Raw genomic sequence first — 22,919 nt, 5'->3', positions numbered from 1 at the left:
GGATTTATGGTTTGGCTGGAATCTGTTTAAAAATGCAAAGCCAACTTGCAGGAGCTCCAGTTCAAGGTGTTTGGGTTTTAATCGCAGATAAGATGACCGTGAAGGTCAAGTCTTTTGACACGTCCGTGCAGTTTGAGTACCGCGTGTTTCGGTGTCAGGTCAGCGTGACCGAGAACCTACATGCGATCTGGCCACCGGGGTTGTGGCTCACCTAGCTTTGGTCTCTCTAGGCTGGACCTCCTTTGGGGAAATGCGGCACCTTCCAAACACACACCTTTGCGCAGATACTGGAGACGTATTTTGCTTCCAAGCGCCGTTGTTACACTTACACATCAAAGAAAGGAGCGGAGACTGAAGTCTCAAGTGTAGTTTTTGTTTTTATTTTTGTATTTCACCAGCATCCACCCATTTGTGCGTCCCACTGCATCATCGTTCGCGGAGCGACGTGTCACAGCATGCACCTCTGCCAGGGAAGAAAAACACTCTTAGCAAGAGCTTTAAGTTTATTAGGTAGGGTATTCTAGCTACACGCACCGCTTTCATTGGGACATCCTTGTTGTGAGTGTGAACACAGGGCCTCCCTGCAAGGTGTTGCTATCCCTGTGGTTGTTTCTGCATTTTACCAGTGACCATATTTCCCTGGGAAGCACAGAAAAAAAATTATCCTACAAATAAGCTGTTCGTTTCAATTACATAGCGTCATAACATCCTGGGAACTTACCGTCACGGAGAAGTGTTGACACTGGTCACCCTCCGTCGGCCAGTGGAGGCTCCTGTGGCGAGACACACACACACAGTGAGAAGCTGACAGGGAAAGTAAAAACAAAAATGGCAGCTTGTGAATATTTTGTGTGTGTGTGTGTCAGCACATCAGTGTAAAAAGGTTACGATATGAACATGCATTATACGAGAACTGTTAATGTCGTCTATGTGAGACGGCCACGTGGTCACACCACACAAGTCCCTGAGTCTGCAGGAACTTTTTTTTTGGGGGGGGAACAAAATTGACATGTACGTAAGGCGAGAAAATGCACATTGGGCAAAGGAAAAGTAATTTGCTTCAAAATGGCACATCAGTAGAAAGAATGAGGAAAAAACACCCCCCCCCAGAAGAAACCTTTTATGCAAAGGTTGATCCTTTCTTCTTTCGACCCACAATCTTGCTGCTGTAGACTGTAAATTTCCCCAGTGTGGGACAAATAAAGGATATCTTGATCAACATTTACAGTGCTTCGGGGATTGTTGCTAATTGTTGAAATTGTGCGGTGTGACCTTGGCTAAAGTTGCAAAGTGTCATATGGGGGCGTGAGAGTGTCACGACCGTTCATCAGAGGTGGGAGTCAGTCACACAAGTCCTCATTTAGTCTCAGGTCTTCAAGTCACTGTGACAAAAACAAAGCAAATTGCTTGGAGTCCTCACTAAATTTACAAGCGAATAGTCAAGTATTTACTTGGGTTAAAAAGGTGGAGTTTGCAGTTTCAACAACAAATAAATACTCCACCTACTGGCAAGTCATAAGTCCTGCATGCATTCCCTCATTTGGATATTGGCAAGTTTGCACTCAACATCTGTGCTTGCCTGAATTTCTTGTACTGTTTTTTTTTAATCAACATATTAAAAAAAAAAGTTTCTGTAATGTCTACTACGGTCATCGATGCAGAACAGACCTGAAGCCCAATTAATGTTGGACAAGCTTTCGATGAGCTACGGTCAACATATTTTATCCATCGCTGTGGGTTTTATCGTGACAGATGGACATTAGATGTAGTATTTTTATTTATTTTTTACTTTTTAGTGAGCCCTGCAAAACGAGGTGGGCAGCACACCCCGCACGTCAAAACAGAAGCTTCGTGCGTGCTTCATCATAAAGAAACGTCAAAAACAAAAAAAGAAGGCACTTGTCAAAAGTCATGTTGGTTACGTCAGTCGAGTCTCAATACCATGTCAGTTTTGAAACAATCTTTTCAATTTCATCCAAACGAGGTCCAAGTCTTAAAATTGATTACTTAAGTCTGAATCCAGGTCAAGTCATGTGACTTAAGCCCCCCTCCCTCGCCTCTGCTGTTCACATGTCAAGCTGCAAGGATATGTGACCAAAGTTCAGACCACGGTCCCCGAACCCCTCCCGGGTATGGTGCAAGTTACGCTACCACGCCAAGTGGCAACAGAGCTTTTCTCTCCCCCCCCCCACCCCCCCCCCCCCCCCGCAACAGGCTAGATCATTTTTGCATAACGGTTGGCTTGCCATCCGTGGCCGCGAGGGTAGTTCTGGCATCACACTGGTGTTTTGAGTCATAGGACACCCGACGACTGTCTCGAGCGCCGAGTTGTGAGAAAGGAAATGGATCACAGTGCAGAGTGACAGGTTCTCGACAGCGAATACAGCGCGGTACCTTTCAAACCAGACAATCACAACGGCCACCCCGTTGGTGCGAGAATGCCAGACAAGAGAAGATCTCAAAATGACAAAAAAATATATATATATTCAGGTACGCACGCCCACCCCACAACAAGAGCTAGCATAAAAAATGAGCTCAAGAGATGATTGCTTTATTGGTACAAATGTCTTGTGTATTTGTGTTGCACAAACCATGAATGCTGTTTTTCATGTTTGTTTATGCGACTCATGTCATGACTGCAATCCACTGGCAGAATTTTTTTTTTTTTGGGGGGGGGGGGGGGGACTATGAGTGCTGTGGGAAAGAATCCAATTTCACTTCATGACATAAGTCAAAATGTAATGCTCAAATTAGATAAGCGAAGGTAGGAGAAACGATGCGTATCCATGTGTTGCCATTCACACGCCGCAATTACATCATGCTTGGTCGCATCAAGTGAAGAGGCCCAACTTTCAGATGAAGTCAAGATGTGACTCTACCAGCATCTCAGGAGTCACACGTTTTGTGACATTTGTTTTGCCAAGTGTGCCTCGAGTTTTGTGTAATAGAAGTAGAAAAAAAAAAAAAGAAAGAAATTGCCATGGCTCAATGAAGGTTGAGAAACAGTGGTTTAAGACAAATAATATCAATGCCTGGTATGTCATAAAAAAATTAAAAAAACACCCTTTCATGCACCCTGTCACTTGATAACATGAGAGACTGTCCACTGTAGTAACCGCTGTCCCTCAAAGGGTTAAAGTGTGAATATGTAAGAGTTTACATTGATCCCTCGCTACTTTGCGATTCACTTATTGTGGATTTAGTGCAGCACAGATTTTTTCAAAAATATTAATTTAAAAAAATGACACAAAAGGTCCGCGAGAGGCAGCAAAACAACAGCGAGTCACACCGAGCAACATATACAGTACTACATTTGTTTACTGTATTTTGTTATTTATACACTAACCTATGCATGTATGCATATATTAGTATATAGCATTAAGTAATGTTAATTACTACAAACATTTACTTCTACATGCATGTATACCATTAAATTTGGCCTTATATATATATATATATATATATATATATACTCATACACCTATACATCCATCGGGGCGGGGGGGGGGGGGGGTACGGTTTCCGGGATTTTCCTCTTTCACGGGGGGTTCTGGTCCCCATTAACCGCGATAAGCGAGGGATCACTGTATATCCATCCAGTTGATACTTTTTCTTTTAATATATCCTTCGTTCCCACCCCATTATGTCCAAGAAGCAATCCACAAAACGAAGTCATGTTCCGAGTTGAGATATTAAGTATAGGGGAGGGGCCAAAAAAAAAGTACTGCAGATATTGTTCATAGGTTCACAGAGCGCAGTTTTCAACAAGCCGTCCAGTGCATCACAGTAATACCATTCGGATTTGGCGCATTGCACAGGCCCCTTGAAGATGAAAATAATAATTAAAAATAAAAAAATACACTATGGTCGGGAACTGCTCTTGCTTGGTCTAAGCAAAACTAGACATTCAGTTTGGGTTGCTGAGTAGCACCTTTTGGTAAGAAAAGCCGCGGGAACTACAACTTTTAGACACAAAGCCTCCTGGGTAACATTACCCAGGGATCACAGTAAGCAGTGTACCTCTTTCGTCCACGTCACAAGGCAACACAAGTAAAAGTTTCCAAGGTATTACAGTACTCGATGTCTTGGTCCAGAATGTTGACCAGTGTTTCAGCTACTCAAGTCATCACCTAACACAGCACTACAAGCACACATTCACACACACTACAAGGTCCATCAGGCTTGTTTTTTGATTCACTTTTTTTTTAATGTACACAGAGAGTTACAGGATCTGCACTGTGATGCCATTTGATCCCAAGTGTGATGCCAGAAGCCCTTCAAAAGTGTCACCGTGACATGAGTGAATGAGAGAGCAAAAGGAGAGAGAGAGAGAGGAGAGTTATGGGACAACTGTACATCTTGGATACGGTAAACATGGATGAGCACTTACCTTGCTCGTGCCGTGTTAGCATACCTCTCTGGCTGCAGCGCAAACAAGTCCAGGCTTTACTGTCCACTGACTGCTGCGGAACTAGTCATGGAGCAAATGTAACTTGCGGACTGGGGCAGCCCGTCTCTGACAAGCTGGCTGACTTGCGGCTAACGCAGCTCGCTTTGCCAAAGACATGACACACACACACACACACACACGCACACACACACATACATACACACTGAAGCACGGTGGGCCTTGCTTGGTTGGATCGCTTGGGAGGGGGAGGATATGGTTTAGGTCTCCAGTGGACCAGGTTTTTGTCCAAAAATAAAAAATAGAGGTGAATACAAGTGGGAGACAAGTGCTACATGACTTCTTTCGAAACAACCGTTTGTTTTTATGATATTTATTATTTATCATGCGGAGCAGAAAATTGGTAGCAAGGAGTCCGTTTGTCACCCTCTTTTTTTGGGGGGGCGGGGGGGTCACAGACCATATTGTAGTTAAGCTCTCAAAATTGGCGTTGTTGACGGCGAGGTCATAAAATTACATCCATACATTTTGATGGTATTCGGGTGAAAAATATCAACGGATAATTCCTTGTACAAAATGATATAATGGGATTGGGGGCCTTGCAAAATTAATTTTTTGCAAGAAACGTGTAACATAGAAGGACGTGGCACCCCACCAAGTCTCAGCAAAAGAGAAGAGAAATAGGGTGGCAACATTGCAAAATTTATATTCTATGGAGATTAATGAAGCTATTTATTCGCAATTAACCAGCCCAACATTTCATTCCCACAATTTAGTATGATCGTGGAACTATTGGTGGACACGCCAATGCAAAACTCAGCTTTGCAATATTAAAAAAATAAATAAATAAAAATCTAGTCGTGAGAGTCAGAATGAAACTGACCGTGAAGAGGGCGTGTTTATTAAAACACACACAAAATCAAATAAACTAGCCACCTTCTAGTTATGTCGGCCACAATCTGTTAAATGAATGCTCGATCGAGATTGCGTTCCAATGCAAAAGCAGTTCAAGTCACGTCTGGTGATCAGGAAATGTAAAATATGAGTTTTGCTAAATTAATTCCGAATAACTAGGCATGATGGCACACTGATTTCAATCACAGATGCCACAAGAAGTGATGTTATCACAGTTAACAAAAATGACCTACACCGTAAGTCATTGAAGACAATTTTGTTTCCTCCATAGTGTCAGAGGTTCCACTGCGTGGTTACTTTTAGTCTTCAGCTGCGGTAGGCCTGGTAATACTACATAATATTCACGCGCACGATGCGGTCAATTCAAACGTGTTCAAGAGACAAAAAGGATCTTCCGCCATTTACAGCTCGCATCACATTCGCAACACCTGTTCAAAGAGAATACAATCATACCTTCTCAATCCACACCACCCTATCGAGTGCAACACACAATCTATTGCAGAAGTATTTTTGGGGCGGAGGCGGATAAAACGAGTTCATGTGCAGCCAGCACAGACTTTGAATTGCTTGCTTTGGATTGTTCCTTCTCACCCTTAAAGATGGACAAACCTGTTAAAAAAACAAAAAAACAAATGGTACACCACACAGACAATATTGTTTTTTCTCCTGATATTGCACAGTTGGCTCAAATGCTAGTGTCTAACAGACAAAAGGATGCATATTAAAAAAAAAAAAAAAAAACACCACAACCTTTTATGATGTTGCTACGTTATGGATCCTGCAACTTTGATGATCAATGGCATTAAAAACATCCCAGTTACAAATACCGAGTTTTCCAGAAGTGTGGAAGAAACAAACACTACATGAATAAAAGCTCAAGTATAAAGTGGTAGAGCTCGTGAGAAGGTGCCTCGTATTTCAAAGCATCCATCCCCATTGAAATGAATAGAAATGCCATTAATCAGTTCCTGCCAACCGTGAAAAACTCAACAAAAAATTGTGAGCATATTTTCAAGTGTGAAAATTAGCATTCTATGTTCTTGTACTTTAGAAAAACATGCAGAAATAAAAAGCAGTATCACACGAGATGAATTGATGTTGAACTACCCATTTTTTGCAACGGACTCAGTTACTGGTTTGCGTTTACATGTTTGTTTTAAATGTTCTTGTTTTTAAATGCTTTCCAATGTGGGAAGCACTTTGAGATACCTTGTGTATGAAATTTGCTAGATAAATTAATCTGACTCGCAAATTAATCTGTCTCGCCGCGTCAATCGTGCAGCTCATTCGGGTGTGTACGCCTTGGCCATTAGAGAGCAGTATAACACATACTGTATGTATACACACGCTGCTTGTTCATATTGTCTGTCAACATGCTTCTCTGCCTTGTTTGCGTCCAAATAACCGCTGCTTTATGGCTGATAACAGTGACACTGGGGTGTCAAACTGGGGTTTGTTATCCCATCTATTGCGTTATGCTTTGTGAGTAAACAGTAGGCTGAGCGGACTTTCATCAGAGAGTTTCATGGCGTTTGGTTTAACGCAAAGCGTCATTGTATTTGTTTATGTTGTGTTTTAGAACCATAACTGGCAGTGGCAATTAACAGTTTCAGGGAAGCACTTGGCCTATTATTGAATAATTACAATCGGCCAAAACGCTGCCCGTTATTAAGTTGGCTGCCACTATTAGCGCTCGTAACTCTGGTTTTTGCCTGCGATTCAAGACAAAAATTGGCTGAGCCCACAGCTTGTATGAGTTACCAGCAAGGTAGAGTTATGTTTTACTTTAGTAGCTGGTAGATTCCGCACCATGCACCATAAAACTCATAGGGGAAGCAAATCCCGCACCATTACAAAACACCACAAATTAAATGATCTCCAATGACCTAAAAAGCAGAATGTGAAAACCAGAAGACGAAAACAGTTGAGATCCATTGTTCCGCGTCTACCGGCGTTACCATTTAAAAAAAAAAGAAAGAAATTGCAGTTTACAACTGCGCTTGATAGAAGTAAAATCCACGTCAACTAATACACATTGTCAGTTAGGATTTTCAACGGTGTAGGACCACTGAATGAAAAACAGACACTTGGATATTCAACACGTTACCGTTAAGATCTGTCATGCAAGTTCCAAACGGGGGCAGTTACCTACCAATTTCCATTGTTGCTACACTGACTTAAAAGCCAAATGTAGCCCGTCACAATCTACACCATCGCATCTCGCTTGGGGTTTTAATAGATTTGCTAAAAGCACTACACCGCCTCAATTTCCATCCACAGTCCCAAATCTTTATAGTCCGTCAAACCTGTTAAAGAAAGAATGTAAAGAGCACATCAAAGTAACAATGCAGAATATGCTACATATATCCAACAGCTAAAGCATACAACTATAATGTACTTGGGTATAAAAATGTTTAAGATTCTTAACAGTCCTTCAATGTCTTTAAATCCTATTTATGGACCCAACTGTGAATTTATTTCAATATTGGGGAATACCTAAGAGGTCAGAGGATGAGCTCCAGATACAGATGGCCCATTAAACAATTTAGGGGAAATGTAATGAAGGATAAAATATAACAGTGTGCTTAAAAAAAACAAGACGCGAGATTAAATGTGTTGCTTGCAAAAGAAAAGATCAAACAGAGGATGCTCAAAAGAATATCAAATTATTACGTCATGTAAAGCTGACCGTCCTAAAGATTCTGACTGGGTGAGCTTTGGAGATCGAAGGCAGCCGATGACGGCTGTACAAGTATGTCAGTGGGAGGGTCGATTACCTTTGCCACAAGTTATACAAGCATAAGACACAGTGGAGCAACCAAACCTTGAATGTAGAAAGCGGCGCTGATCTGGTCAACAGACGGTGTGGTTTGTCAGTTGTCCGATGACATCCTCCATCCTAAATCACTATTTTTTTTTTTTTTAACTTTAACTCAATTCACATGATCAGGCTTGTCCTGTGTAAACTTGGGATGGCGACTCAACCAATGCAGGTTTTTCAGAGAGTGTTCAAGTGCGGCCAGAACAGACGTCCTCTTCAGACTGCTTGAACTTTTTAAAAGTATGTAAAATATCATTGGGTGGATATAATCAATATAGATTCGTGTTTGTTGATTTTGTCATCAGACCGAAGGGATCAATACAACGGCAGTCCGGGTAAGGAGGAGTGATGAGCGGCTCGAGTGCAACATTGATCGCATCACGATCCGAAACCTTAAATTAAGATTGCAGAAGCGTAAAAGAGATCACTGGGTAGATTTCACTCCCGCTGTCATATTGTGCAATCTTCTGATTAGGCAACCAAGACAACGTTTGCGACTTTTGTCTTCCTTTGGAGAACGTCTTGTCTTCTGAAATCTGGCAAGTCAAAAGGAGCATGACTCGATACGGAAAGTCTTTCAAGCTTGTGAGCACTCCACACAAATAAATGCATGTCGAAGAGTACGGACTTGTGCTTTGGAGCACAAGGGTCACGGGTTGAGGTCACGCTGCGGACAACAACAACAACAACAAATGCAACAACGGCAACTAGTTATTGGGAGATATGCAAGCCTGCTTTGCCGGCTCAGTCAAGGTGCCCTGGAGCAAGGCATCGTCCTTGAATGCCTGCATGTGTGAAATCTGGTTCTAAGTGTCGCGCACAACAGCAGAGCTGTAAATTTAATTTTGCCTTGAAGGACGATAATCAGTCAACTAAAATTATGACATCTAGCATTATAACGACAACTGCTTTCCATGGCCAGTCTCCTTGTCAAGTTCGCGGATCGGATGAAGGCAAAAATACTTTTGGGTGGCCATTAAGTTGTGCAACTATACCTACAACTCACTTTTGAATGACACGTCAAGTCACGTTTGTTGCATAGCGTGCACAAGGAACAAATGAGAAATTGGAATTTTGCTATCAGTCATCCAATTATAGGATCAATTCCTGACTCGGCGGGAGTTTGATGACATTAAGTGCATCATCAGCACCAGGGATCAAAATATTCTCCAGATTCCACGACTATTCTGGCAATACAAAAATAAAATTGATACTCTATGTTACACTTCAAGTGTGGATTATGTTGGATAGAAGGACTCCCGCCGACTACCACCGCATTAGAACGATTTGATTGCGGGGTATGAGCGATGCATTTAAAGCACCACGCGTTTTACCCATTTTATGACGACACACACACACACACACACAGAGTTGACAATCAAAACGCTGCAAGCTTCGTTGTTTTTGAACAACGCGGTGAGAATAAATTATTAGGTTTGGCCAAATTGAACCCATTTTTTTTATCTTTATTGTGACATGCTCTTGGAAGTGACAGCCATGTAGAATTAAGAAGAAAAATTACAGAGCACGACGAAGCACATAACACTAGAAAATAATTATACAGGGGTCAAATACTACGACAGGGAAACCTAATCTTACTGTACTAGTGACAATCCAAAATTAAAAAAAAGGGAGTATACTGACTCGTCATAAAAAGTCTCAAGACAAAAATGCTGAAACATTTGGAACTTAAATACAAACTGAGTGTTTCTTGTTTTAGAAGAATTTGTACAAAAATGCTGCGTCGAGGAGCGTCAAGGGAGGAGCGTTTAAAAACGCGGTTTTTTAGTGGGAAGCTCAAACTCTTCGCGGACCCTGTTGTAAGAGCCGTTACCGGGCCCCATTCCTCGGGGACCACCCTGAGGGAAGCGTTCGCCGCGCTGCGCGGGGCAACGTGCCAGTGAGGCGGGCGTGAAGGGGGCGTGATCAAAAGGAGTTGCGGGGGCCCAAGTGGGCGAGCACACAGTTCATGTCCATGTTGGAAGCAGACATATGCAGTGTGTGTGTGTCATATGCATGTTTTCAGTTTTTTTTGATCAACAAAAGCAGCAGGCCACACATCCGAAGAAACAGTTCGTTCCAATATGAAGGTCCACAGGTGCCACAGGTTACATACGGAAAAGGAAGAGAGGGTAATGCTTTCGTTAGTCAATGCCTCCCCTCACACCCTCGGCAGTGCATGCCAAGCCGAGGCTTAGTTGTCAACGCCACTACGGTAGGGCCCCATGAAATCCGCCGCCTAATTAAATGAAGAAAACGGTAGCAAAGCTCAAAACGGATTTTAAAAACGGGAATGGTGACGTGCATCAGGTTTCATAAAAGCAGTAAGTAGTCAAATAAATTCACGCTGATTCAATGTAGCGAGTGAAAAAAAAATTTTTTTTAAAGTAGCTGATTGACAAATGTAAAGTCAGTCCAGGTTTTTGTGCAAATGTAAAAGTAGCCCAAATGGTTGTTTGTCTTGTCCTGCGAGTGGCTGGCAACTCGTTTGGGGCGTACCCCACCTGCTGCCCGAAGGCCCGCGATTCTCGTGGGAAGACCCTGTAAAGTGAAAATGTCTTCCACATTTGACAAACCACAACAGGGTCGTTCGGGGCTTTTCCATGCTGCGAAAGTGGCCAAGCCAGCACCAAGTTGGCTGTAATGTTGGATTTTTAAAAACGATTTCACCCCGTACACCCGCTGACACTTGGTGCTATATAAGCAGCCATGTCAGCACAAAGCCCCAACCCACAAACGACCTGCCAACAAGTCAGATTTAAGATCCCGGCTGCTCACTATTCCACCTTTCTTTGTGTAACATACGTGCACTCCTGGCCAACAACGAGGCACTCTAATGCAGCCACGCCAGATTAGGATCCAAAGGCAAAATGCATTTTTGGGGTAAGAGGCACGGCCCAGCTAGCTAAACGCATGCAGGCAGCAAATAAAGACACTCTTCTGTCGGGGAGGAGTGTCTCAGTGCACTCCCTCATGCCCAGTTTTAGATGCCTGAAAAATAATTCAGGAAATTCAAACGAGTGAATTAAACCGTAACGTTATATCTTCACAAGTACTAAATAGTTCTTAGCCCTCACACGGGTTTTCAGTGATCATTTTCAAGCATGAATAATGTATTTAGAAAGTTTGATGAATTCACTTTACAGGGTCTTCAATGAATGGCTGCAATTTCGATCAGACGTCTGTTGAGAAATATGGACGGATTAAATGGTACCGGTGTAAACAATGTCAGATTTTATAGGGTCCTACATTTAGAAAATCCTTAGGGGAGCACAAAAAAACTATTGGAACTGGACTAAGAAAGGATTAAACCCCAGACGAATATGTAACCAATGTGCTGGTTTCTTTCAGATTTTAAGATGGGTGGAAAATGAATCAGCTCATTTGCTGTCTAAATGTTAGAAGACAGATTGTACACTGCAGCTAAAAAGCCATGTGTGCTGTAGAAAAGTCTTCCGGTCACAATCAGTGTTTCCTTTGGCATACTATAAAATACTCGCACAAATGTGCGCCATTGAGTGCAAATCACATTGAGAAAAGAGTACACGCAAGTCATTTTTGGGGTAGCAAACGCAGTTCAACAATACAGAGAAAAGCAGTTCTAAGTCTGAAATTTGAAAATTTCGCAGGTGAGCAATCCTCTGCAAAGTTCAGACAATCAGTCTTGTTTTCATAAAAGAATGGGCAAACGGCTTACTTTGCGTTGCCGTTGCTCGTTCAAAATTGAGCACTGTAGATTACAAATCGCCTGCGTCGGGCGGATTGACCCAGCCATTATCAACACTTTAGAATGGCCAGTTTATAATAATAATAATAATAAATACACATACGCGCAAAGATTTGTGAACAAATATCAAACGTAGCAAATTTTGAAACATAGGATGTTTTGGCTCGACACCAGCAAATTATTATTCATGGCAGAGGGTCTCAAAAGACAACTCCACAAACTGCCAAAAATGTCACAAGAGCGAAGAGCGGCTAAATCACAACCTAATTTTGCATCAACTCTAAACTATGCTCCTAAAACAAATTATGTTTGAGTTGCCAACTACAGATACTCTCCAGCGGTTTTGGTCACTTCATACAAGTCAGAAGAATAAGGCCAACTGACATGGCAATTGGCCACCTGAAAGTAAAAACAGCACCCAAGTCACAAGGCTTTGCCTGCCCCCCCCCAGGAGCGAATTATCATAAATCACTTTTTTGTGGTTTGGCCGCCAGCCTACACTAAAAACACTATACATAGATAAATATATATTAAAAATGTAACACCGCTGTTCACGAGAGTGAAATAAATGCCTGCTTGTGTCAAGGAAGCACAAAAACACAGAATGGTCCAGTGGATTTTTTTTCTCATGACGGATTACGCTTCAGTCTGCTCGCAAACAGCAATGTAACAACAATTAAGGGCTTTAAAAACACTGGTAGACACCAAGAAAGAAAAAAAAGTGCCTGTCCAGCTCACAAGAGACAGGGCTTGCAGTAGCGATCCACAGCACAAAATATTGTGAGAGCACAAATGTTTACGAATTTAGTGCAGGCTGTCAGTCATCTTTACGCTTAACCACTGAGAATAAAACTGAGGGGGACCGGCTTACCAATATTAATAATCTATGTATTTTTTTTAAAATGTGTATTATGTAACAATCATATCTGCCATAATCAACAAGCGGCGAGCGGACAGAATACCCGGGGACCATCCCCCCCGCTTCTTCCTGTCTGTCATTAACGTTCACGGCGACTATTATCCGCTCCAAGTCATCTACCGCTGGAGGGGAAATGCCAGACACAATATACTGCATCAAGGAACGATTTGGCCAAAAACGGGCATTACCATATCGTTGCTCATCTGGGATCCTGGAGATGCTCCCATTACCTGCTGCCCCTCAAATCCCATCACATTCATGGCGAAGGTCGGGTTCCCGGCGCCATAGGACATATCTGGATTGGAAAACATTGAGTCAAACACAAACTGCAGAACTGAGGCCATTACGGAGTATTTTTTAGAGCCAATTAGGTTAAGAGAAAAGGTGGCGGACTCTCAGCCACAGTCTTCCAGGCCGGCAAGCAACTCTTCTCGCATCATGAAAAACATCCTGAATTGAGATGATTTCATGTCAATTTCTTTTGGATCATCGAATTGGAGCTTTTCAAAATTACCTTTTCAACCACAAAATACTGTGCACCGAAACAATGCCGATTCTTCCATTAAATAGATTCCTTGTACATAATTAAAACGCAAAAGAAAAAGAACCTACCTCCCATGCCCACTGAAGCCCCAGAACTCATTCTCATGTCTCGCTCCCTCTGGAAAAAGAATTCACAACTGTTATAATTCATTTAACATCAGCTTTTTCCTGATTTGCCGAATTTTAAGCTCACATCAATAAAGTTGCCCATCCTGTAGCTTTCCTCGCGCTGGCGACGCAGCTGTTCCTCCATTTCGCGCTTGCGAAGCATCTCCTCTTCTCGCCTGCGACGCTCCTCCTCTTGTCTGCCAACAAAAGAGAGTACACCATTAGGACAAGCAGTAAAAGGCACTCGGACAAAAGAATGTGGTGCTCCAATCAGACCAACGCCAGTACCTCAACTGCATCTCCTTCCTCTTTTGCATCTCCTGACTGTGCATCTCTTCCATGCGTCGCAGTTCCTCCTGCCGTCTCAGTAGATCTGCAGAGGAACGTGAAATTTAGCGTGGAGGGGCCACAACAATCAATATCAGAGGTAAAATAGCGGCGAAGGTCTTTTACCTTGGCGGAGGAGGTTAGCCTGGTGCTCGTGGTATGCGTCCTCCATCTCGCTCTCGAGCTTCTCGCGGGCCTCGCGCATGTTTTTCTCCACCTGCTGCCTCTGCTGCTTCTCCATCTCATCTAGTGACTTCCAACGTTTGGAGTACTCGTATTCAAAGGTGCCAGGGCGGGCAAAGCGCGGGGGTTCCTCTCGCTCACTGTTAAGAAAACACAGTAAGGAAAGAAAATGTTTGACGATATTATACAAATTGACGATAAAAAGATTACAAATGACAAGCTTACACTTGATATCTGGGATTCTTCTGGGCCAGCTTCTCAGGAAGTCCGTCTTCATCATCACACTGTTCAAGAGGCTCCACAACTATGGGCCTTGGTGACCTAAAACAAAAATGACATCACGCTCTTACAATATTCTGACCAGTATCCTTTTTATGGGCCCAAGTGGAAACCATCTTGCAGACAGATTAAGAATTGACTTTAGTAACAGCTAATATACTCTAGTACGAGATGGATGTCAGGTACAGTTCAAAAACAGAAGTATTCATTTGGGATAGAACTTACGTGGTAAGCAAAAAGACCCCCTCGTTACACCGGTCCAGGGCCTTCCTGGCAGCGGGCTTGGAGGCAAACTCAACAATGCCCTTACCGGTGGAACGCCCACGGTCATCAACAATGACGATGGCCCTCTCGACCATTCCAAATTGGGAGAAGGCCTCCTCCAGGAGCTCGTTGGACACAAATGGTGACAGGTTCTTGACAGAGAGGGCCGCTGAGTGTGTGGCGAAGCGGACGCGGAGGTTTCTGCCTTTCATTGGAATGTCGTCCAATTCTCCTTTCGCTATCTCGGCAAGTGCACGGGACTCCTGTAAAGAATGTGTTACAATTCTTTCATGAAGTAAACGACATACAGATTGCTTTCATGATAGTCGTGCTAATCCTTACCAGTCGGATGAAACCAAAGCCTTTTCCTTTGTTGATAAAGACTTCACTGGGCTCTCCATACTTGGCGAAAATCTTCCTAAAATTCTCCTCTGTGATGTCATTAGGGAGATTGCCGATAAACAGACGACAGCGTTGTGTGTATGATTTCTCGCCAGGTTTCAGCAACATGGACAGTGTCGCCTTGAATTCCTGCTAAACACAAATATTTTGAGAAAATAAAATCAAAACCACTGTATTACTGAGAATGCAACAGCACACGACGAATTTCGAAATATGGGCACAGATAAGTCAGTCATGACTTATTTTCTTCGTCGCCATTTTCACGTTTCCCACTGTAAAGTTCGTTTATTTTCCCCCATGGAGTGCAACCATCCTAAAATCTACAGGATTGTTTATTTTTTTAAAATTGTGGAGCAAACACAGTAGCTTACAATAATTACGAAATAACGGGAAAATATATGGGTCATAAACACACAATTATGTAAGTCTGTGACGAATGATTTTTATAGCACAAAATGGCGGATAGCAAGGGGCAAACACGGTCGGTGCGCTTGATTTAAATTCCACCCTAAGGCGGTTGCACGAGACAATGACAGTAAAAATACTAGAGAATGTTTTGCTGTTGCACCGCCCGGTCGGAGTGCTAGGCGATAAGAATTGAACACATCACTACAATACATCGACAAAAGAACTACAGGCATTTTCGTCGACATTTACGCTTTTTATGGGTTACTTTCGCGTTTTTAGGTAATCCGAACGACGATTGTTGTTCAAAATGTGGGACAAAAACCAAAAACTAACCTGTGGCTCACGTTGATCCGAGCTTGTGCTCGGGGCCTCCTGCTCCGTTTTCACTTGGTCCGCTTTATTAAACGTATTCATGTGGGCCCCCGTCTTCGGACCTGGTCTCTGATTTAGTTGGTTCTGCTGCTGCTGGCCCATCCTCTGGTTCTGTTGGTTTTGCTGCTGCACACCTGCCCTCTGGTTCTGCTGTGGGCCCATCCTCTGGTTCTGTTGATTTTGGTGTTTGCCTCCCCTCGGGTTCTGTTGATTTTGTTGTTGACCTCCTCGCTGGTTCTGTTGCTGTCCAGTCTTCTGGTTCTGTTGGTTTGGTTGCGGGCCTCCTTTCTGATTCTGTTGGTTTGGTTGCGGGCCTCCTTTCTGATTCTGTTGGTTTTGCTTAAGGCCAGGCTTGGGACTTGTAAGCGTAGACTGATTCTGCGGCTGCTGCTGCTGTGGCGGGCCATTCGCATTTTGAGTTGTTGACTTGAGCTGTGTGTTCTTGTTGGCCTGGTTCGGCTGAGGAGATGTGATTTCTTGTTTGAGCTGATCGTTCGCCTCCTTTGCTGGTGTTGTCGGCTTTTCTGGCTCCTGTTTGACCATCGGGACTTTCATAGTGAGAGCAGGCCCTGGGGTCGGCGGTGGAAGGCCTGGCAAGCCCTGGTTGGTCTGTGGCTTCTGGTTACTCGACTGCTGTCCTCGGTTGAAGTTATTGTGGCCTCCCCGGCGATTCTGGTTCTGAAAAGGGTGGTTTCTAAAATTGGGACTTCCCATTATACTACCCCGCATCGGACCGCCGACTCCACCACCTCGGCGAGGCTGGAATTGATTCATCCCCATTCCGCCGCGGTTATTATGAAAACGAGACATCTCTCGTGATTATCCAATAATTCAAAATAGCTCAAAAAGGTTGTAAAGTTAGCGCGCAATCTTGAGCTCACCTAAACGTGTCAAAAATGGCGATTGTCGGTTGTGCTCAAAGCCTCCTCTCCTCCTCTGGTACAATAGCCCCGCCCAAACATGTAATTGGTTAGTTTATCTGCTCTGCCACCTGATTGGCCTATTCTATTACTGAACGTCATTTCCCCCACACTAACGACTTCATTGGTTCATTTGGAAAAGTAGGCGGGACCATAAGCACGTTTTTCCGGGAGCCATTACGTGTTATATGCGCAGAAAATATGTAAATGTTATCCATTTGTTGATTAAAATAAAATATTGCCTTTTTCTCAAAGTACCATCATGATGATTAACAAGTACTATAACATCAAATTAATATGGTACAAGGTTCAAGTATTCATCATGAGGCAAATTTCTAAAAGTATGTTCTAAACCACAATAACACTTTCCAGTTTGAACGTTGTGCTTATAGACATTCGAAAGAAACACCGAAACGACTCAAATGTATTGCAGACAAAAGCTCGAAAATGTTTTTAAACAGTTCTTCATGATTCAATCCAAATGTACTGAATTTACAACTGCACCGTACAGTAGGACACTTAAGTCAGACAATGTTTTTCTTGTCATTTATTCTGCATACAGGTGTTTGGAAACAAAAAGAGACCACCAGTCTCATGTTACTGAGTGGCCATCATTAGAAACATAACACCATAAAAGGATGAGATGACAACAGTGGAAAAAAAAAACAAAAAAGTTGTTACACAAAAACATGTAAAAGTTTAAACCCAGGACAAATCACATGAGAATGTGCAACTCGACACACATCGAATCAAAAAAAAATAAAAAGTGAGGCAGCAGTCGAAGAGGACGAAAAGCAACCGTTATTGTGTGACGTGAGACATTCATTGATTTGTCAACAACAATCAAAGCGGATGTCTGTCCTCCTTTTCACCCAAGCTTTTCTAAACAAGAGTGCCAAAATAAGAACATGGAGAATAAAAACAACATTCACAGAAATGGAAAAACCATAGAACACCTGACAGATGTAGATTTTTTTTTTTACTCACACGTGACTCCTCGGAGCAACACTTCATTGTCCAAGGATCAAGTTGTTGAAGATTAACTTTCATTTGTAATTTGTAAAATCACTCTTCAGTTACGTTTCTTACCAGAGCCCTCCCAGTGTATTGCCACTTTCTGAAAATTTTACAAGTCAGACCTTTGAGCTTGATGAATGGCTTGGACAGTTAAGTTGCCAAATGAGGGAGATCGACTTTATTTGCAATGATAAGCATTTTCAACATGGGTTCTTCTCTTGTTTTTTTGTGGTGACAAAAAATAATAATAATAAACACTTGAAATGAGGGTGAACGAGGTGCTGGAGGGTGACAAGTGGACTGCAAAACAAAAGGGAAAACGTGTTGCAACCGGACACATGAAATTACTTGAAACGACAAAAAAAAAATCAACAGGAATGTTGCGTGTAAGTTGATCTTCTCCCTTTTGAGGCTACGAATTGCCAGGACGACCACCGAAATATTTTTTGTTTTTAAATCCCAATTTGCACGCATGTGGAAGGAAGAAGGGGTGCTCATGGCTGTTTCCTGTTTGGGCAATGACAAATTGGGGTGGGGTGGGGGTTGAGAGGTCAGTGTCACGAGTGGGGGGACGAGGAGGAGTCACAGCAGGGATCAGGTGAGGTCAGATCCGAGGCAAGTGCTTCTCAATGAACTCCTTTACTGCCAGCATTTCCTGCAGTGGAGCAAAAGACATGTCAGAACGATGTTGCAACCAAAAAAGTCAACATTTCTTAAGCCCATCAGGAACAAAAAAAAAATAAAAAATCATATGATGTAACTTGTTCTGTTTTGTTTTTTTTTAACACGGCTGTATGTGACACCTGAGTGCAGGACGAGTGAGGGACCCCTGGGTAGGTTTTGAAGGTAATCATTTGCGGGTTGACAATGTATTTAAGCTTCTCCGCCGTCATGGCGCCAAACTGCACGGGGATCATTTCGTCCTTCTCGCCGTGGCACTGCAGGATGGGCAGGTTCTTGTTGCCGCTTGACGCCTGTATGGCACAGACACATCACACATTAGTGCACTTGGCAGCACTTCATTTGACCTCAGGTCTTTCGATCATACTTTTAAAATAATTCAAACATATCATCACGCACTCCAAATGATCAAAATGGAATAGAAGTACCAAAGGGAAACTCTTGTGAAGCGGCAGCCAGCAGCTGAGGGCAACCACGCCGGCCAACTGATGCTGGCAGGTCAAGGCAGTGTACAAGGACAAGGCCCCACCCTGAATGAGGAAGCAAAGAAAACAAACGGAACCCTTGACTAAAGCGATGTACGGCATTCTTGATGAACCGCCAAGAGAAGAAGAAACATGAAGTTGCTCTTTTTCGGGTTCCTACCTGAGAGAAGCCGCCGAGCATGATGCGGTTGGGAGGGATGCCGTTTTTGGCCTCGTGTTCAATGATGGCTTTAACTGAACGGAAGGCGACAAACGTGCAGAAATGAAACACGGAACACAATGCTGACCAATTTGAAATGACCTCCATATTTTGCTTTCACACTTCCTGATTCAGTACTACATTTTGACCACTAGGTGAAGCTATAAACCGGTGTAGTCACAGCTTGGTACATGTATTTTTAGAAAAATCTGGTGTCTCCACCTTTAATGCTTAGTCGTGCACTCTTGTGGATCTACAGAAATTGCCCACAAAAGTATTTGAATTGCCCACATTAATAATTGAAAGAGTGAATACACCACAACTATTATCTCAATACATTGAAATACCAAAGGGTCTAGTGAGACTTCTGTAATTCAATGTTATTGATCTCATTCTGTCAGAAAAAAAAATTTAAACCATGTATTCTTTTAATCTTAAATTTACTTAAAATTTCAAATCATACTCCTCGCATATAGTTTTGAACTCGCATTTTCAAATCATTCTTTTCCCATGCACTATTTTGTTTTTAACAGATATGTCTTTCAATTTTTGACAAGTCATCAAAGCAGTCACGCCAATCTCCTAACTAACGTAAATCTCACTGTGATCAGCCGCTTTTTTGATTCCGGATTCGTCCTCGGGAGTTTCGGGGCTGAGGCCCATGAGGTCAAACCTGTTGCAGAAACACAAAGCAACCAGTCTCAATATTGCCGTTTGTCTTGTGATGCTCGTCCTGGAAACTACACGTCTCACCAGGCGGGCATCATGACGTTCATGTTGAGGGTGACAGGGATCTTTGGCCTGTTGGAGAAGAACAAATTACATGTGTGGCAAGGGAGCTGACCATCTTGACTTGTTTTAACAAAAGAACGGGAAAGAAGAAAGTTAATCACTCAATCGAACAACTCCTCCTATTGATACTCACGCGTGAGGGCAGATGAACTTGACGTGAGGCAGCTGGATGCCCGTCAAGGTGTCGGCCCAACCGTGCCTGAAGAACAAAAAGAGGACACAATAAAATAAGAATATTACTAACGCACATCTTTTTGGTTCGTTCCCATGCTCAAAATAATCCGCCATCTCCGTGGACTCAAAAGTATCAACATCCAGGCGAATGAATCAATTCTCAATGTGTGCGTGACAACGTGGACAAAAGACAAAAGGCGTCCTTTTTGCGCAAACAAAGCTGGTCTTGGTACTTGTAAAGAGCCGGATGTCAAAAGAAGAAAGATGTCCTTCCATTGTTGTCCCAACGCCAGTTTCCTTTTCCTTATTGAATTTATAATGCCGCAGTGGGATTACTCCAGTTAAACATGTCCCAGTTTAAATACACCAAGGGAAATTGGATTCATTTTTAGCCCAAAACTTACCCTGTGTCTCCCAATCCATGAAGGAAAATCACCTGTGACGAAGAGAGAGAGAGAGAGAGAGAGAGGCAATTACACTAAACCTTATGAATAAAATAATTTAAAATGTCCATTCCGCATTCCAAATGGCAACGACATTTATGAAATGTCCAATCGCAACGCAAGGCAAACTGAATTATGAGACGCCATTGACATGAGATACTGTACAGATCATGTATTGCCATCGGTTAAGGATGCGGGCGATCAGGGTGGGGGGAGGGGGGCGGCTTTGAACTCACTGCCGCGGTCTCCTTCTCCTTCCCGGACACCGTCACAGCATCGGCAAGCAGCGGCACAGACATGTTGTTGCCACACATACACCGTGAGAGTCTGTCAACACAGGAGAAGACAGCAAATTGAAATATGATCACACAAAATATTTGTTTTACACGCACAGTTGGGAAAAAAAAAAAGAGTACAGATGCTGTGTGTAAATAAAGACCAAATCCACAAAAGCTCAATGCATGTCAAAAGAAAATCTTGGAAACAAATTATTTTTCTTCCCCCCCCAGACAACAATTGCCATTTTCCAAACCTGGAAAATTTTCATTCCATACACAGTCTATGAATTCTGGTTTCAGTCAGGCCAACTTGCCAATTCTATCAAAATGCACCCATTGACCCGGCTGGAACCATGCACAGATAAGCACAGATAACAGCATTGGGGCACCTGGTTAATCGGCCGCAGAGTCATAAAAGTCTCTCCTTGACGCCCTTTGCCTATATGATGATGCAGGCCCAGGCGGGGCCTGTTTGGCTAGAAGCAACGCGAGGGGGTTAATGTGTAAACCTCAAGCTGGATAATCCTTGACTTGAAAAGTTACAATTACAGCGGCATCCAGTCCGGGCCAACTAACAACTGTGTGACTGATCCGTCCGCTGGTCTTAGCATGTTTGCTAAATGAAGGTCATTTCTGCATGAAGTAGTAGTATTATCGAGGTTTGGTGCTTGGTCTGCCTGGCAAAAAAAACAAGTCTAAAGCAGTGGTTCTCATACTATATACAGCAAGTGCAACACTTAAATTTTTTTGTTTTAAAAATCATATCACCATCATGAAATAGCTTTTGAAAACATATGTGGTCAAACGGTATTTCATATTTTTAAACAAATTGACTTGCACTGTATGTCCAAAGGGCCTCTCAGAAACACAGTCTACATCATTGGTGTCAAACTCAAGGCCCGGGGGCCAGATCTAGCCTGCGACATCATTTTACATGGCCTGCAAAGACAAATAAAATCGTCTTCACTTTAAACAACACTGAGTTATGAGATATCTTAATTTATTTATTTTTGCTACCAATTCCTTTAAAATCAATTGAAAAAATATAGTTGGACAACCAAGTGGCTCCTGATTTCAAAACTAGTTATCCATAAATTTGCTGTGTAAATGTAATAAAGTCATGAATCCACGTGTTGACAGTGATCACGGCCCTTCAAGGGAAACAATAACTACGATTTGGGAAATGTGAGTTTGACACCCTTGATCTGAATGAATCATAGCAAGTTTTCAACCAAAATGAGACAAATGCCCATAACTGTGCAGGTGGTCTTCTAAACAACGACAGACAATAAAGCACGCATACACGGCAACAGTGCAAAATGCCAATTCATGCAATTTTAGATTAGAATTTTGATCGGGAGTAGATTACTGTACGACTGGTGGGATGCCACACTAAAACATAGAGAAAACAACAAACTCACACAAAGGCACAGGGTTCAGATGCCTGCCAAACAACCGAACGATCAAATGCGGCAGTGAGTGACCCCCTCGCCTCTTCCCGATCCTACCTTCCCACACTCACACACTCTCCGACCAAGAACCACCACAAACGAGCTCACTATTCTGGGTAACCATCCCGTGGGTAGCCCGCTTGGATGGAGCTCCAACAACCTGACCTGACCGGCAAATGTGACGACCGGCGCGGAGGCGGAAGCGGGGCGGCAGGGCACGACAATGAAATAGATTCTTCTTTCATCCCTCGTGATGGCATTCGGCGGTACAATAAAAGTCACAAGGCGACTGTCCCACCATCCTTTTGACACGGATTAAATCCTGGTTAATCCCCCCCCCCCCCTTTACACACACGCGCTACACACACACACACAAATTGTTAGCATGTGCTAACACAATGAGTGTAATTGTCTGCTACCGGCGTCTCAATCCGTGTGTCCGTCCGCGACGATGGGGAGCTCTAACGTCACAAAATGGCCACCCTGCACCGAGGGGGAACTTCAGGAGGGAGCCAAAGAAGGTTCCGAAAAGGTTTTAAAAAAGATATGTCCGCGAGTAAAACGCGGAGGAGAGTACACAGAGGGGAGAAGGCGGTGAAGCCGCGGCCCGCTAGTAGCTGACATAAATTATTCCACTCACCACTCGCTGTTGTCCTAGGTCACTCCCGAGCGCAACTTCCGGTTGGCGTCCGCACAAACGAAAGGCTGGGACGTCAGAAATAACCACGCCCATAACTGATCATGATATTCAAAAATAGCAACAGCAAATTGGTATCATATTTTTGACGCCAATTTAAAACATC

The 22,919-nt window shown here is 43.1% G+C and overlaps 2 protein-coding genes across 6 annotated transcripts; both read right to left on the bottom strand.

The window, feature by feature from the left end:
• Nucleotides 1-359: 359 nt before the first annotated feature.
• Nucleotides 360-16,600, bottom strand: sfpq (splicing factor proline/glutamine-rich). 3 transcript variants are annotated; one of them, XM_086137245.1, is made up of 12 exons: nucleotides 15,638-16,600; nucleotides 14,837-15,028; nucleotides 14,456-14,757; nucleotides 14,177-14,272; nucleotides 13,895-14,091; nucleotides 13,730-13,814; nucleotides 13,527-13,638; nucleotides 13,403-13,451; nucleotides 12,979-13,085; nucleotides 722-10,024; nucleotides 535-639; nucleotides 360-463 (listed from the first exon to the last, which is right to left on the bottom strand). In XM_086137245.1, exons 1-10 carry the CDS (start codon nucleotides 16,484-16,486, stop codon nucleotides 9,914-9,916), a joined length of 2,100 nt encoding a protein of 699 aa, XP_085993371.1. In that variant the 5' UTR covers nucleotides 16,487-16,600; the 3' UTR covers nucleotides 360-463; nucleotides 535-639; nucleotides 722-9,913. The 3 variants fall into 3 exon arrangements, with proteins under 3 accessions (XP_085993371.1, XP_085993373.1, XP_085993372.1); XM_086137247.1 differs by having other exon boundaries at nucleotides 722-773; XM_086137246.1 differs by having other exon boundaries at nucleotides 14,837-15,025.
• A 528-nt stretch (nucleotides 16,601-17,128) lies between these two features.
• On the bottom strand, nucleotides 17,129-22,818 carry lypla2 (lysophospholipase 2). Of its 3 annotated transcripts, none has more exons than XM_086137248.1 (10): nucleotides 22,757-22,818; nucleotides 20,624-20,714; nucleotides 20,349-20,380; nucleotides 19,904-19,969; nucleotides 19,732-19,779; nucleotides 19,581-19,651; nucleotides 18,940-19,013; nucleotides 18,723-18,824; nucleotides 18,417-18,587; nucleotides 17,129-18,268 (listed from the first exon to the last, which is right to left on the bottom strand). In XM_086137248.1, the coding sequence occupies exons 2-10, from the start codon at nucleotides 20,699-20,701 to the stop codon at nucleotides 18,218-18,220; spliced, it is 693 nt and encodes a 230-aa protein (XP_085993374.1). In that variant the 5' UTR covers nucleotides 20,702-20,714; nucleotides 22,757-22,818; the 3' UTR covers nucleotides 17,129-18,217. The 3 variants fall into 3 exon arrangements, with proteins under 3 accessions (XP_085993374.1, XP_085993375.1, XP_085993376.1); XM_086137249.1 differs by lacking the exon at nucleotides 22,757-22,818 and adding an exon at nucleotides 22,536-22,739; XM_086137250.1 differs by lacking the exon at nucleotides 22,757-22,818 and adding an exon at nucleotides 22,087-22,109.
• Between the last annotated feature and the right edge of the window lie 101 nt (nucleotides 22,819-22,919).

Source organism: Hippocampus guttulatus, chromosome 18 (assembly GCF_054856545.1).
Source record: "Hippocampus guttulatus isolate MCC_2025c chromosome 18, RoL_Hgut_1.0, whole genome shotgun sequence".
Taxonomy (NCBI): Eukaryota; Metazoa; Chordata; class Actinopteri; order Syngnathiformes; family Syngnathidae; genus Hippocampus; species Hippocampus guttulatus.
This window is presented reverse-complemented; position numbering and strand designations above follow the sequence as displayed.